The 13184-nt window shown below is 44.8% G+C and overlaps 1 protein-coding gene across 1 annotated transcript in view; it reads left to right on the top strand.

Moving 5' to 3' along the window:
• LOC139664587 (CCR4-NOT transcription complex subunit 3-like) overlaps positions 1-12830 on the top strand; it is a 38270-nt gene extending 25440 nt beyond the window's left edge. Inside the window, exons 11-21 of the mRNA XM_071543478.1 lie at positions 644-700; positions 1606-1771; positions 1814-2120; positions 2307-2830; positions 3855-3960; positions 4918-5065; positions 6753-6849; positions 7374-7572; positions 10564-10696; positions 11761-11886; positions 12587-12830. Of these exons, the coding sequence (XP_071399579.1) occupies positions 644-700; positions 1606-1771; positions 1814-2120; positions 2307-2830; positions 3855-3960; positions 4918-5065; positions 6753-6849; positions 7374-7572; positions 10564-10696; positions 11761-11886; positions 12587-12685 (1962 nt within the window). The 3' untranslated portion in view covers positions 12686-12830. The remainder of the gene's footprint in view (positions 1-643; positions 701-1605; positions 1772-1813; positions 2121-2306; positions 2831-3854; positions 3961-4917; positions 5066-6752; positions 6850-7373; positions 7573-10563; positions 10697-11760; positions 11887-12586) is intronic.
• The last annotated feature ends 354 nt before the right edge of the window (positions 12831-13184 follow it).

Raw genomic sequence — 13184 nt, 5'->3', positions numbered from 1 at the left:
TAAAATGTAAATGTGATATAATTTCCATTGTATCTGCTGCCGCCGCACAGTTCCATCAGCCATTGTAGTGCCATGGCATCCGCTCTTGTTTTACTGGTATATTGCCATTATATCAGCCCTTCCTCCTATCCACCCACATCCAGCATGAACTGAGAGTAGTTATTAGGTTTCCGATGTGTCTGAATAGTGGGCGGGGCTTAGCTTCAGCGCTGCAGACGTGAAGTTAGGCTTTGGCATGAAAGAGATCATAAGGGATGGAGATATACGCCTAAATGAAGTTCAAGTCAGTGGAGTTTAACTTTTATTTATCCAAGTGAGGTTTTCATCGCGATTTCACACATTCAGAATTGGGAGCTGCCCAGTACAACTGCAGTCTTCTAGTACTGGGGAAATTGGGGGTTCAGTGCCTTGCTCAAGGGCTTTTTCCTCATCTTGATTTTACCCAACTGTCCTGGATTTGAACCTTCCAGTCACAATTCTCTAACCTTTAGGCTACAGCCGCTTTCCACTTTGGACCGAGCGCTGTGCTGTGATTTGACGTATTGTTGCACTTCAGTTGAATTTTCAAAGTCATGTAAGCATAGTTGACCATGAATGTGTTGTTCTGCCTAACGTTTTTTTGTTCCTGTGTATTTTTTTTCAGGAGAACTCAGAAGATGACAAGAAGAGGGGGCGTTCGACAGACAGTGAAGTTAGTCAGGTGAGTGTGAAGAGTTGTCTGGGACTTTGTCATCACACCGACGTTCATGTCCCTCTTTGCCTCTCTGTGATCATTTCAACACCGACTCAACAATCAGTAGTAAATAGTTAACAGATAGTTCCAGTAAATGCAGTACTTAATCATGGGGACTGTATAATATCAGTGTTATAAACTCATTTATTGTGTTGAGTAAGACTTCATGTGTGATAGGGCTGGGTGATATGTACCAAAAATCATATCTCTGTATTTTTAGGCTGAATGGCGATACACGATATATATCTCGGTATTTTCTACAAAGTGGGCTAAATGTTCAGTTGTAAGTAGGGCTGGGCGATATCGACAAAATCAAATATCACAATATCACGATATCGATATTGCGACAATACTGTAGGGATGACTGTTGGTGCAGAATATTTACACAATGAGATTTTTGGTAAATAATCATCAGTAATGTGGATATAATGACTAAGTGGGTAAAGGCAAATAATAGAACAGCTAGAACAGTCTGGTAAGTTCAGAAAATTACATCACTTTACTGTAATGCAGCCTTTAAAACCAGGAGCCTTTAAAACCAGGAGAAGACAACACTTATGCCATATCACGATATTACTATAATATCGATATATTGCCCAGCCCTAATGTGTGATGAGAAAGTCTCTATAATGCCGGCTGCTTCTTCCCATTATTTTCAATCCAAAGGACACAGTGTTTCATGTTTCTGAAGCACTGAGAGCTTAGCATGTTTTCAGTGTTTCTAGTTTCAAGTGAAAAATATTTCATCTGCTAGGAAAAGAGCGGCTCTCATCCAACAGCAGCTTCCGACGAGCCTGTGTAGCTTTTCAGGCAGAAACAGAGCGCTGCCTTGTCAACACGGCTGATTCTTCTTCTTCTTCCCTCCTTTCCAGTCGCCTGTGAAGAACGGCAACCCCTCTTCGTCGTTATCCTCCTCCTCTTCCTCATCCTCCTCCTCCTCTTCTTCCTCCGTCTCGGGACCACCCTCATCCTCATTGGTCTCTATGGCGACCATAGCCGGGGGCGGCGGCGGCGGCGGCGGCGGCGCTGGGGGCAACAGTCTCCTAGGCAACATGGGGGGTCTCCTCTCCAACACCTCAGCTGGCAGCTATAGCAACGCCACCCAGCAACAGCCGCACCCGTCTGCACAGCAACAACAGGCCAAAAACTCAGTTAGCTCCTCCTCCTCCTCCTTGGCTCCTTCCATCACCAACCCCAGCCCCTCGAACAACAGCCACCCCGCCTCCTCCTCGGCCTCCTCGCCCCCCAACGCCGGCACCCAGGGGCCCCTCGCTTCAAACCCCCAGCTCCCGGCTCCGTTGGGGTCCTCGCCGGCCTCCAACAGCCTGGGCCTCGGCTTGAGCCTCTCCATGGGGAAAGGCACCCTCTCTGGGCCTGGCTCCATCGGGTCCATGGGCTCCATGGCCTCCATGGGCTCCATGGGCTCCATGGGTTCTATGGGCTCCATGGGCGCCATCGGCTCCATGAGCTCCATGGGCTCCATGGGCGCCATCGGCTCCATGGGCTCCATGGGCTCCATGGGCTCCATGGGCGCCATGGGCTCCATGGGCTCCATCGGCTCCATCGCCACCAGCCAGATGTCGGGGAGCCTGGGCCTGACGGGGATGTCGGCGTCCCTGAACACCATGGCGGGCCTCCTGTCCGGCTCCACCCCGGCGCCCTACGCTCAGGCGGCGGCCTCAGGTGCCGTGGGCAGCGGCCTGCCGGGCTCTCTGGGCGGAGTCAGCACCACGGGGACCAACAGCTCGATGGGGCCCATCGGCGGCGGGAGCAGCGCGGTCGGCGGGCCGACGTCTTCAACGGGGGGGCTGCTGGGCACGGCGCCGGGCTCGGCCGCGGTCGGCTCCGGGATCCTGGGCCTGGGGTCCGGGCAGCCGGGGCTGCAGGGGCTGCAGGGGCCGTCCCTCATGGCGCCCAGCCCCGTGGGCGGTTTGGCGCCGGGGAGCGGAGTAGGAGTCATAGGGAGCAACGGAGGCAGCTCGGGAGCGCCAGGAGCAGCAGGGAGCGGAGTGGGCGGAGTCGGGGGAGGAAACCCGTCGCTCTCTGCCAGGCCGCCCAGCCGACAGAAGCAGAATGGAAGCACTAGTGAGTATCACAGTGATCAGTTAGTTATCCTGCAGCAGTGGAGGAGGTGCTGCACAGTGAAAGGCTTCAGATGTCAAGGTCAAGGTCAAGTTTATTTATATAGCACAATTCGTACACAGGGCAACTCAAAGTGCTTTACATGATTAAAAGAGAGAAATAAAAACAGAGATGATAAGATAGAAGTAAATAAGTAAAAGTAAGAAAATTAAAAGTAAGAAATGAAAAACAGGAAAAAAGTTTCTGAACACAGAAGGTTAGAGTAAGGGCAACATTATAAAATCAGTAAGAGTATTACAGTATAAAAATCTAAGTTCTGTCGATACAAGTAAATACATACATAAACTGCGCACACATATTTACATTCAGAGTTAAAAGTGCTAAGAGTTTAATCATAGGCGACTGAGAACATAAAAGATTTAAGCCTAGTTTTAAAAGTGGTTACAGTTGGAGCATGTCTAAGATCATTGTGTCCCATTACATACTGAATGTTGAATGACTGAATCCTTTTGGTGAAATGGAAGGTCTGGAGCATGGGAAATTAATTGGATCCGTAGGTAGCTAAGTGATTCTGACAGTTGGCATTTCATACCTGGCTGCATCCGTCGTGCCCTTAATCACAGTAAAGAGCTGTAATGTCAGCTGATCGCTCTGCTCACATGGATTTGTTTACATTTGGAAGCATCACCAAATAATAGTACTAGTTTTTTCTTAAACTCTTTTTTTATTCTCTCTTAATTTCTGTGCATCTTAATTCTCTGGCTTTCTGCTGTCTAAATTGATGATAACAAGCACATTTTATTTAAAACCTCTGACAAAATGAAGTATGGTAGGAACTGAAAATTTCAGTTTGACATCACACCTACCATTTGGTTCAATGGGATGAACATTAATGTGGTTATTTAACGTGATTTTGAATACCATATTGATATACTGTATATCAATATAGAAAATTATCCTTATGATTATCGTGATATTTTGTTCAACCAGTGCTGTTGTAGTGAGCCTGATCTCTCTCCCTCTGTCTCCGTCGCCCCAGGTTACAGTGCTGTGGTAGCCGACAGCACGCCAGACTCCGCCCTCAACAGTGCCAGCCAATCACAAAGCAGCCAACCCTCGTCTTTGACCTCCACAGCCAATCAGCCGTGAGTAATGACGCACCCGGTTTCTGATCAATTTTTAGGAATACGGGAACATGTGTGTCAAGGGCTGTAAGGGTGCTGCACAACACAACAACACTTGAGTTTCCATGACGATGAAAGAGAATGATGTTGCTTTTTTAGTTGGCATCAAAACAGTAGGACAAAATAGAAAGCATGACACACCTGAATTGAATAAATGTTCCTGAACACATTGAGTTGTTTACATCTTCATTTAGCCTGTAGAGAGATTTCTGAATGATTTCCTGGATGGTAAACCTGCTGATAGAGATAGTGTAGTGTAACAAACTTTATCTCTGATTTGATGCTTAAACTCCATTTAATATTTGATACTTTGATACTCAACAACAAATTCAAGCTATCGATTTGCCATAAGTTGAACCCACTGACTTGTCCAGGTCTTTGTAAACATGATCCTTGAGTTCAATGGGACTAACCTGGAAAAATCAAGGACACACCACATTTTTCTTTATTTTTTTTACTATTTTCCACATAACAGTAAAGACATCAAAACTATGTAATAACACAAATGGAATTATGCAGCGACCAAAAAAAAAAGTGTTAAACAAATCAAAACTATCTTATATTTTAGATTCTTTAAAGTAGCCGCCCTTTGCCTTGATGGAAAAACAAAGGCTTTGGCAAGAAATTCATACATCGGATCAACTTCACTATTTATATTTGTCTAAGAAACTAATTTCAAGCATTTAAGCAGAAGCCTTTAGATCAAAATGGCTTTAAGAGAATGAAAAACATAGAACATTCAGTCAGGTGGGTCCAGACTTTTGACTGGTAGTGTACATCTTAAAAATCCTTTTAACTGAAACAAAGTTTGTTTTGAATCTCCTAAAAATACATCCTGGGTCTTTGTTTCTCTCTCTCTCTCCCTCCCTCTCTCTCTCTTCTTTCCCTCCTTCTCTTCTTCTCTTTCCCCCTCCCCAGTAAGGACAGCGGTCCCAGTTTACTCGGGTCTCTGAGTCTGTCTCCCAGCTCGCCCTCGCCGGCCTCCTACAGCGAGGTGAAGACGGCGGGCGGCGGCAGCCTGCTGAACGGCCCGCTGTCCTACTCACAGGCCTCCGACAGCATCAAGGTGAGAGTCTGACACAACACACACACACACTCACACTCACACACACACACACACTCCTCCCTCTCATTGAATGCTTTTACATGCAGATTCATATTCTTAGGTCCGGATTTGTAGATATGTCGTTTACATGGAACGATCAGTAAGCGGTGTTTTCATATACCTGTGTACATGGAGATAGTGTAACGTTCTGTAGTTTTCCCACTGTGTTCATTAGTGTCTCGTTATTTTGATCACTGTGACTCCAATCGTAATCAATCAATCAGTCAAACTTTATTTATATAGCACCTTTCATACAGGTTAGTGCAGTTCGAAGTGCTTCACAGATGACTGACAAGTGGACAATTAGACAGAACACGTGTAGACCGTAAAAACAATTTGAGACCAAAAAAAAATGATGACAATGCAATACAATAAAAATAGATTTAAAAGCAAAAATATATAATAATAATATTAATAAAATAACAGATAAAATAAAATAGAATACAATTTTACAACGTAAAAACAATAAAATAAGTGAATAAAATAAAGTAAATAAAGTCTATAAACCATTCTTAATCTGAGTTTTTGTAAACCCCTTGGAGTATTTTTGATCTTTTTATCTTCACAAAAAAAAGAAAAACACCCAACAGCTCTTTTCCTTTTGCATTTTGCCTTAATTTGATAAGACTATAGTGGAGAGAAACAGGGAATATTGGGAGGAGAGACAGATAGATAGATAGATAGATAGATAGATAGAATTTTATTAATGTGTCACTCCTCAACATACAGGTCAAACAGAGCAACAAACACAGTACCCCAATAAAAAAGGAGGTTGAGGACCACGCATTTAGAGTTATGAGACACAGGCTAAAAAAAATACACATTAAAAAAAAAAAAAAGGAGGGATGACATGTGACAAAGGTCCCAGGCCAGACCGGATTGAAGCTGTTTGCGTTAAATAACCAGCTGATACAGTGCAAAAGAGTCTGAACGCTAATCCATCATCATGCCACTGAACTTACAAACTGTCAGAAGGTTTTTTTATCAGGACGGAGACTTCAAAGACGATACTGGAGTCTTTGTGCAGGACGTTCTTCCTAAGTTCTTCCTGGGGAGAGTGAGAATGACGAGAAGGAAAGCGAATAAAACTAGATTTTTTTAAATGTCAGAGATGAACGCACAACTGTTCATCTGCCCAACTGTCTGATCATCATGAAAACAGTTATTTATGCCAGCTGACTAGTTACCGTTATATTAGTATTTGAGAGGGAGGAGGATGGAGGAGGCTTATTTTTACGGTTTCAAAAGTTTTTGCACAAGTTTTTGGACATATAGGTGTGTCATTCTCGCAGTGAATTTTGAGGCTTCCCATTCAGTCACACAGTATATGTCAAGTCACCTTCCACTGCTTCCCTCTATCTGCTGTTGGCAAGTTAACATTCAGGCTCTTCCTCCGTTCTCCGTCCTTTTTGTTTTGTTTCGAGTCGTTCCTCGGCCGAAGTTGGAAGTTGCGTCAGCAGCGTCTCGGGGACGGCACAGGGAACAAACAAAACCGTCCACAAATGAAGCAAAAAGTGATTTCCGTGACAAACGTTACCGTCGGTGCGGGAGCTCCGGTTCCGCCGTGGAGGAAAAAGTACAATAAATGTGTGCGCACAGCCTGGTAGAATCTGTTTTCCCATGATTCCCCCCTGTCTGTCCGCATCAGCCCCAGGAGCCTCTGAGCAGCCTGAAGTCCATGGCCGAGCGAGCAGCACTCAGCTCAGGGATGGAGGGAGACGTGCCCTCCCTGCACCTCAGCACAGGTAACACACACACACACACACACACACACACACACACACACACACAATCTGTACAGTATCTGTCCATCCCCACATACATACATTCCAAGGCCAGACACACAGATCCATGCAAAGAGGCAAATTGTGAGAAGAGAAGAATTCCACATACAGACACACACACACGTGAAAAGGCATTCCCAAATGCAGACAAACACACACACACACACACACATTTTCACAATGAAGGGAGACATGCCCTCCCTGCACCTTACCACATGTACCAGGCACACACACACACACACACACACACACACACACACACACACACACACACACACAGACCTTAATAGAAGGAGATAGCGGTTTGCCACAGAGCAGAAATAGAATAGCTGTAGTTTAATGGAACAGAATGTCATCTCACCTCCCACTCTCAGCTCCCTCTGAACAAAAACTGTGATGATATTATCAGTCCTGACTCTCTCTCTCTTTCTTTCTCTCTCTCTCTCTCCCCCCCTCCCTCCCCCCCCCACCCCCACCCCCCACAGACATCTTCCCCAGCACTACGGCACCCTCGGGCCCCCCCTCGGCCCCCCAGCCCTCTCTGTCGGAGGTCAGCATCCCCCCGTCGTTGGGCGTCTGCCCTCTGGGACCCGTGCCCCTCTCCAAAGACCAGCTCTACCAACAGGCCATGGAGGAGTCGGCGTGGACGCACATGCCCCACCCCTCCGACTCCGAGAGGATCAGGTGCGTCCATTGGGGTTTTTTTTTTTTTTTTTTTTTTAAAGGGACGGTAACAATGGTAATTTTCTTATTTAGTATCATTCTTGAGTTCTGTGTTCATCATCCACCAATAGATTTGAGCGTTCCTAACATTCAGTAACTGTAATAAAATGGAGCTTTTGGCTGCTGCGTTTTCTATAGTGAAACAGTTCAGAGAGCTGCTGGGCGAGCGAGCTTCACTCTACACTGGAGAGAGAGAGAGAGAGCGAGAGCTCAGCGGCCAAACTTGATGAATTCCAAACCTTTTACAAGCTCTGCAACTCGGGTCTACTTGTAACTAAAACATTCGCCAGAGAAAATATTTTTTGTCAGCATAGATTAGCCGTTGTTAAAGACACACACACATTGCTACGAACGTCGGTGGAGCGAGCTTCACTGTAGACTGGAGAGAGAGAGAGAGAGAGAGAGAGCGGCGAGTTCTGATTGGATTTCCCACTCTTGACGTGTGAAAGTCGTTTTTTTTAATCCGCAGCAAAACAGAGAAAACAACTGATCGGCTTTTCTCAGCGGAGAAACCACTTCAGATTCTCACAGTTTTGTGTCGTTTTTTTACACCCAACAATGACCAAAAAAAACATTTTAATGAGAAATTGCATATTTTTTTTAACATTATATTCATTGATTTTGACATACAGTCATAAAAACATTGACATTTACAAACAACCCCCCCCACCCTCAACAAGAAATATTCAGGGCAAAAGAGAAGGAAAAAGAAAAAAAAATGTATATATATATACAGTATATAATAAGTAAAGTGCTTTTAGTATAGTGCTTTTTTTTATAGGTGCTGTTGTTTTATTTGTCAGTTTCACTCAATTTCAGCCTGATCACTTTCCAGGAATTGCATAAAAGTGTCCCATAGAAATTGCATATTTTAGTTAGCTATCCCATTAAAGGATTTTTTTTTTTTTTTAAAGTTTGTTGCACCTCTCCTTTGTCTGCACACAGTCAGGATAGTAGGAGATATTAGAGCTTGTGAGGAAGCCATTTGCTGCCGTTCGTTCTCGCACAGCATGAAGAAAAACCTCCACAGACTCTCTTCTGATATCACGCAGCTCCGAGCCGATCAGCTGCAGCAGCCATCGTCTTCTTTCTTTCTTTTTTCGTTTCCCTCACCTTCCCCCTCGGAGCGGCTGCTTTCACACTTAACTTCACATCCTCCCGGGGGGATAACGGGGTAATTAACGACGCTCCAGCCGCAGCCACAGACGCTCAGTTCATTAATGGAAAGCTTAATGTGGTGTTTTTAATGGAAAACGGAGAGTGAATGATATCGCGGTGTTGAATGACGCCTTGGAACATTTTCAGATGCCCCAGTGGGTGATCGTGTCGGGATATCGCCCAGCACACACACACACACACACACACACACACACACACACACACACACACACACACACACACACACACACACACACACTAAATATCCACAGCCGCAATAGCAGAACAGAACATACCAGTATCTACGATGCTGGCAGCCCACACACAGGCACCATTGACATTTCAGTCCAAACACTCGAGCGCTCTTGTCCCACAGAACCTGTTGAGCTCCACAGTGAGAGGTGGAGAGCGGCAGATCTGTGTCGGCACACACACACGCACACACACACACACACACACGCACACACACACGCACACACACACAAACGCTCGCAGGGATTTTCCATCTGCTTTATCAGGATTTCATGATTCTGAAATCCTGGAGAACAAACCCGTGATATGAAAGGCTTTCCTGCTTTCTGACGATTTATTCCCAGCCTTTTTGTGTTGTACTAATCACATTGCTAACATACACACACACACACACACACACACACACACACACACACACACACACACACACACACACACACACACACACACACATACATTGGAGGGTAGTCGTTGGGTAGCAGGGCATGAATTTCACAGCGGTCATGCGATAGTTTGTTGCAAAATTTGATGCTCAAAAATGCAACATGTAATGAACTACAAAGTAATTCACAAACTATTTTGAATAATGTTAATAAGATTGATATGGGGACAGTGTAGTGTAATAAATATTCATATAGAAAAGACAGAGGTAGTGAGCTGTTTAATCTGGCCGTTACAGCAAGTCAAACTGAGTCAACTATTTATATGAAATAGTAGTCAATATATTATATATATATATTGACTATAGTCAATACTATTATTATAGTCAAATTTTTCTAGGTGTCCAAACTCCTCAATTTAGTCAATAATAATAATGATAATAACTTAATACGGCAGTTTTCTATAAAATGGTTTACAATAGGGCTGCAACTAACAATTATTTTCATTGTCGTTTAATCTGTCGATTATTTTCTCGATTAATCGATTAGTTGTTTGGTCTATAAAATGTCAGAAAATGGTGAAAAATGTGGATCAGTGTTTCCCAAAGCCCAAGATGACGTCCTCAAATGTCTTGTTTTGTCCACAACCCAAAGATATTCAGTTTACTGTCACAGAGGAGTAAAGAAACCAGAAAATACTCACATTTAAGAAGCTGGAATCAGATAATTTTGACTTATTTTTCTTTAAAAAAATTTACTCAGATTAATCGATTATCAAAATAGTTGGCGATTAATTTAATAGTTGACAACTAATCAATTAATCGTTGCAGCTCTAGTTTACAAAGCGCTTTACAGACCAGCATAAAATCAGACAAGATGGTACAGTGGTAATAAAACAACAGTAAATAAAAGCAATGAGAACTGTAAGAACAGTAAAGGAATGAAACCAATAATAATAAAGCACTAAGGCCTCAGCAGGGGGCTTTAATGCCTAAAAGAAATTGGTGGCTTTTAAGACTAAATAGTCTTTCCCCCAAAATGATGAAATTGAAGGCCTTCGTTGCAAGTTGACATAGGTAATGTGAAAGAGACTTGGTTTGTGGTTTGGATGGAAGTGTGTGTGCTCCACTGATGTTTCTCCTGTGTCCCGTCGGTCTTCCAGGCAGTACCTGATGAGGAACCCGTGTCCCACCCTGCCTTTCCACCACCAGGTGCCACCACCCCACTCCGACTCTGTAGAGTTTTACCAGAGGCTTTCCACAGAAACCCTCTTCTTCATCTTCTACTACCTGGAGGTAGGAGTGTGTGTGTGTGTGTGTGTGTGTGTGTGTGTGTGTGTGTGTGTGACAGAGTGTCCAAATAAGAAAGGTTTTGTTGCTTAAAGGAGAAATCCACACTAAAGCCAATCGTAGATGAGGTGACATCACCGCCAGATGTTTCCAGCAGCTATAATGGAGTTTGATATGAGAAAATTTTTCAGGACGTAAAACATCAGCGGTAAACGTCAGGTTTTGGTGTCAATCCCTCAGAATCAAAGGGCGAGGGCTTCTTTCTAGAGCCGCCATTTTGCACCTAGAGACATTCAACAATCATACAGGGAGAAATCCATCGTAGAAGAGGAGAGAGACCAGTTTCTCCACCCACAGGAGCAGGAGAGAGACCAGAATGCACTGCAGCACCAAGATTGTGTTTTGAGTGAGGGGCGCGATCACAGACACGCCCCTATGGTCACAGACTAGTTGGCCAGCTGGCTGTATTTATTATTTATATGCCCACACACCCACTGTTGACTGTAAGCAACAGGTTTACGCCCCTTCTCTAGAGCAGTGGTTCCCAACCCAGTCCTCAAGGACCCCCTGTCCTGCAAGTTTTTATTCCATCTTTACTCTTGCACACCTGATCCCAATGGGGCCTACACACTTTCATGCTGCTCTGTTCAGGTAGATCTGTCTCTACCAATCAGCATTAAGACCTTAACTGGATCAGGTGCGCAAGAGTAGAGCTGGAACCAATACTTGCAGGAAAAGGGGTCCTTGAGGACTGGGTTGGGAAACACGGCTCTAGAGGTTGTCAAAAAAAGGCATTCTGGGAAATGTAGGAAATCACTGACTGCAGTAGAAGTAGACGAGGCAGGTTGAGGGAAAGTGGGTTCACCAAAAAAAAACTGGATTGATGATGTGTCAGAGGATCCGAAGGAGGATTTGTCCTTTAAATCTGCACTGATTCAACTGATCTCCTCTGCTGTCCTGTCCTCGTTTCTCTTGTCCTCACCTCACTTCCTCACCTCACTTCCTCACCTCTCTTCTTCTGTCTTCTGTCCTCTACTCCCTCCCCCCCTCCTCCCCCCTCCTCCCTTTAGGGAACCAAGGCCCAGTATCTGGCAGCCAAGGCCCTGAAGAAGCAGTCGTGGAGGTTCCACACCAAGTACATGATGTGGTTCCAGAGGCACGAGGAACCCAAGACCATTACCGATGAGTTTGAGCAGGTCAGCTCCGCCTCTCTAACCTCCAGACCAGAAACTAAGGACATTAAGTCCAGCCAAAGAGTTTGTCCTTTTGTTAATGTTGCTAATGTTTTTCATATCCAGTCCAATAGTTGTTGATTCTGCTTACAAAAAAGAAACAAAACCAAAAAATCACTTGCACAGATATTACACACTCCTAAAACATTTTCATAAGCAGTAAAAAAAAAGTGTTATTGTTACTAAATGGTGGCAATACACATAAAAGACCAAATAGAAACACTCTGCAGACTTCACATAGCTTTTCAGGCTAAAATAAAATGAAAGAAATGTCTCCTTTAGACTCCATTAGAGCCTCTCCATTAGAGAGTTATTAAAACAGCTGCACTATTGTACATTTGACATCATTTTGAAGCATTATTTTAGTTGGCTGGGCAGTTATATCGGATAGATCGCAGGAGAACAAAATACAGAACATTCATCTGAGCAGCCAGTCAATAAACTTTAAAGCTGCACTAGGGAATTTTTTCGCGTTAGCTGCTCAAAATAGCAGCGAGTGGTAACAGTTCACATTCAGGTAATGGTATGGAGCATAGACAGTTTTCAGTTACAGTGAAATGTTCCTAAAATCTTGTCTATTTCAGCTTTAACTGTCGGGCAGCCAGGTTACGTTGCCCCTCCCCTCCCCTCTTTAAAAATGCTTCTCCCATCTCCTCCGCTTCAGGGAACATACATTTACTTTGACTATGAGAAATGGGGCCAGCGGAAGAAGGAAGGATTCACGTTCGAGTACCGGTACCTGGAGGACCGAGACCTGCAGTGACCCGCAGACGCAAACACACCGGGACGGACGGACGGACAGATGGACGGACGGACGGCAGAGAAAGCGAGAGAGGGAGGGAGAAAGAACCAATAAAACGAAGGGCGGACGAACTGTTGACATTCCTGGATTTGACCTCAACACACCAAGGGGGGAGGGGAGGGGAGGGAGGGGAGGGAGGGGGGGCGGAGGGGTTCGTGAAGACTTGAAGTCGCGGCACAGTCGTCGCACGTTTTAAAAAAAACCCTCCCACTCCCCCCCCCCCCCCCCCCGACCCCCCCACCCCACCCCAGCAGTGATAACTCCTCCCACCTCCGCCACCACCACCACCTCTCTTTCCTTCCCCTCCTCTCCTCCTCTCCTCCTCTCCATCCCTCCATCATCAGGCCTTTTTTTTTCTTTCTTTCCATCTACATTGAAGCTGTTTATATTCTCTTTCCTGAACTGGAACTTTCTTTTAAAAAAAAAAAAAAAAAACCCTTTCTGTTTGTTTCGGCAGATA

The sequence above is a fragment of the Centroberyx affinis genome, unplaced genomic scaffold (genome assembly GCF_046629955.1).
Source record: "Centroberyx affinis isolate AG114_WGS23_722 - 3 ecotype Tasmania unplaced genomic scaffold, CSIRO-AGI_Caff_v1 ptg000238l_1, whole genome shotgun sequence".
Classification (NCBI taxonomy): Eukaryota; Metazoa; Chordata; class Actinopteri; order Beryciformes; family Berycidae; genus Centroberyx; species Centroberyx affinis.
This window is presented reverse-complemented; position numbering and strand designations above follow the sequence as displayed.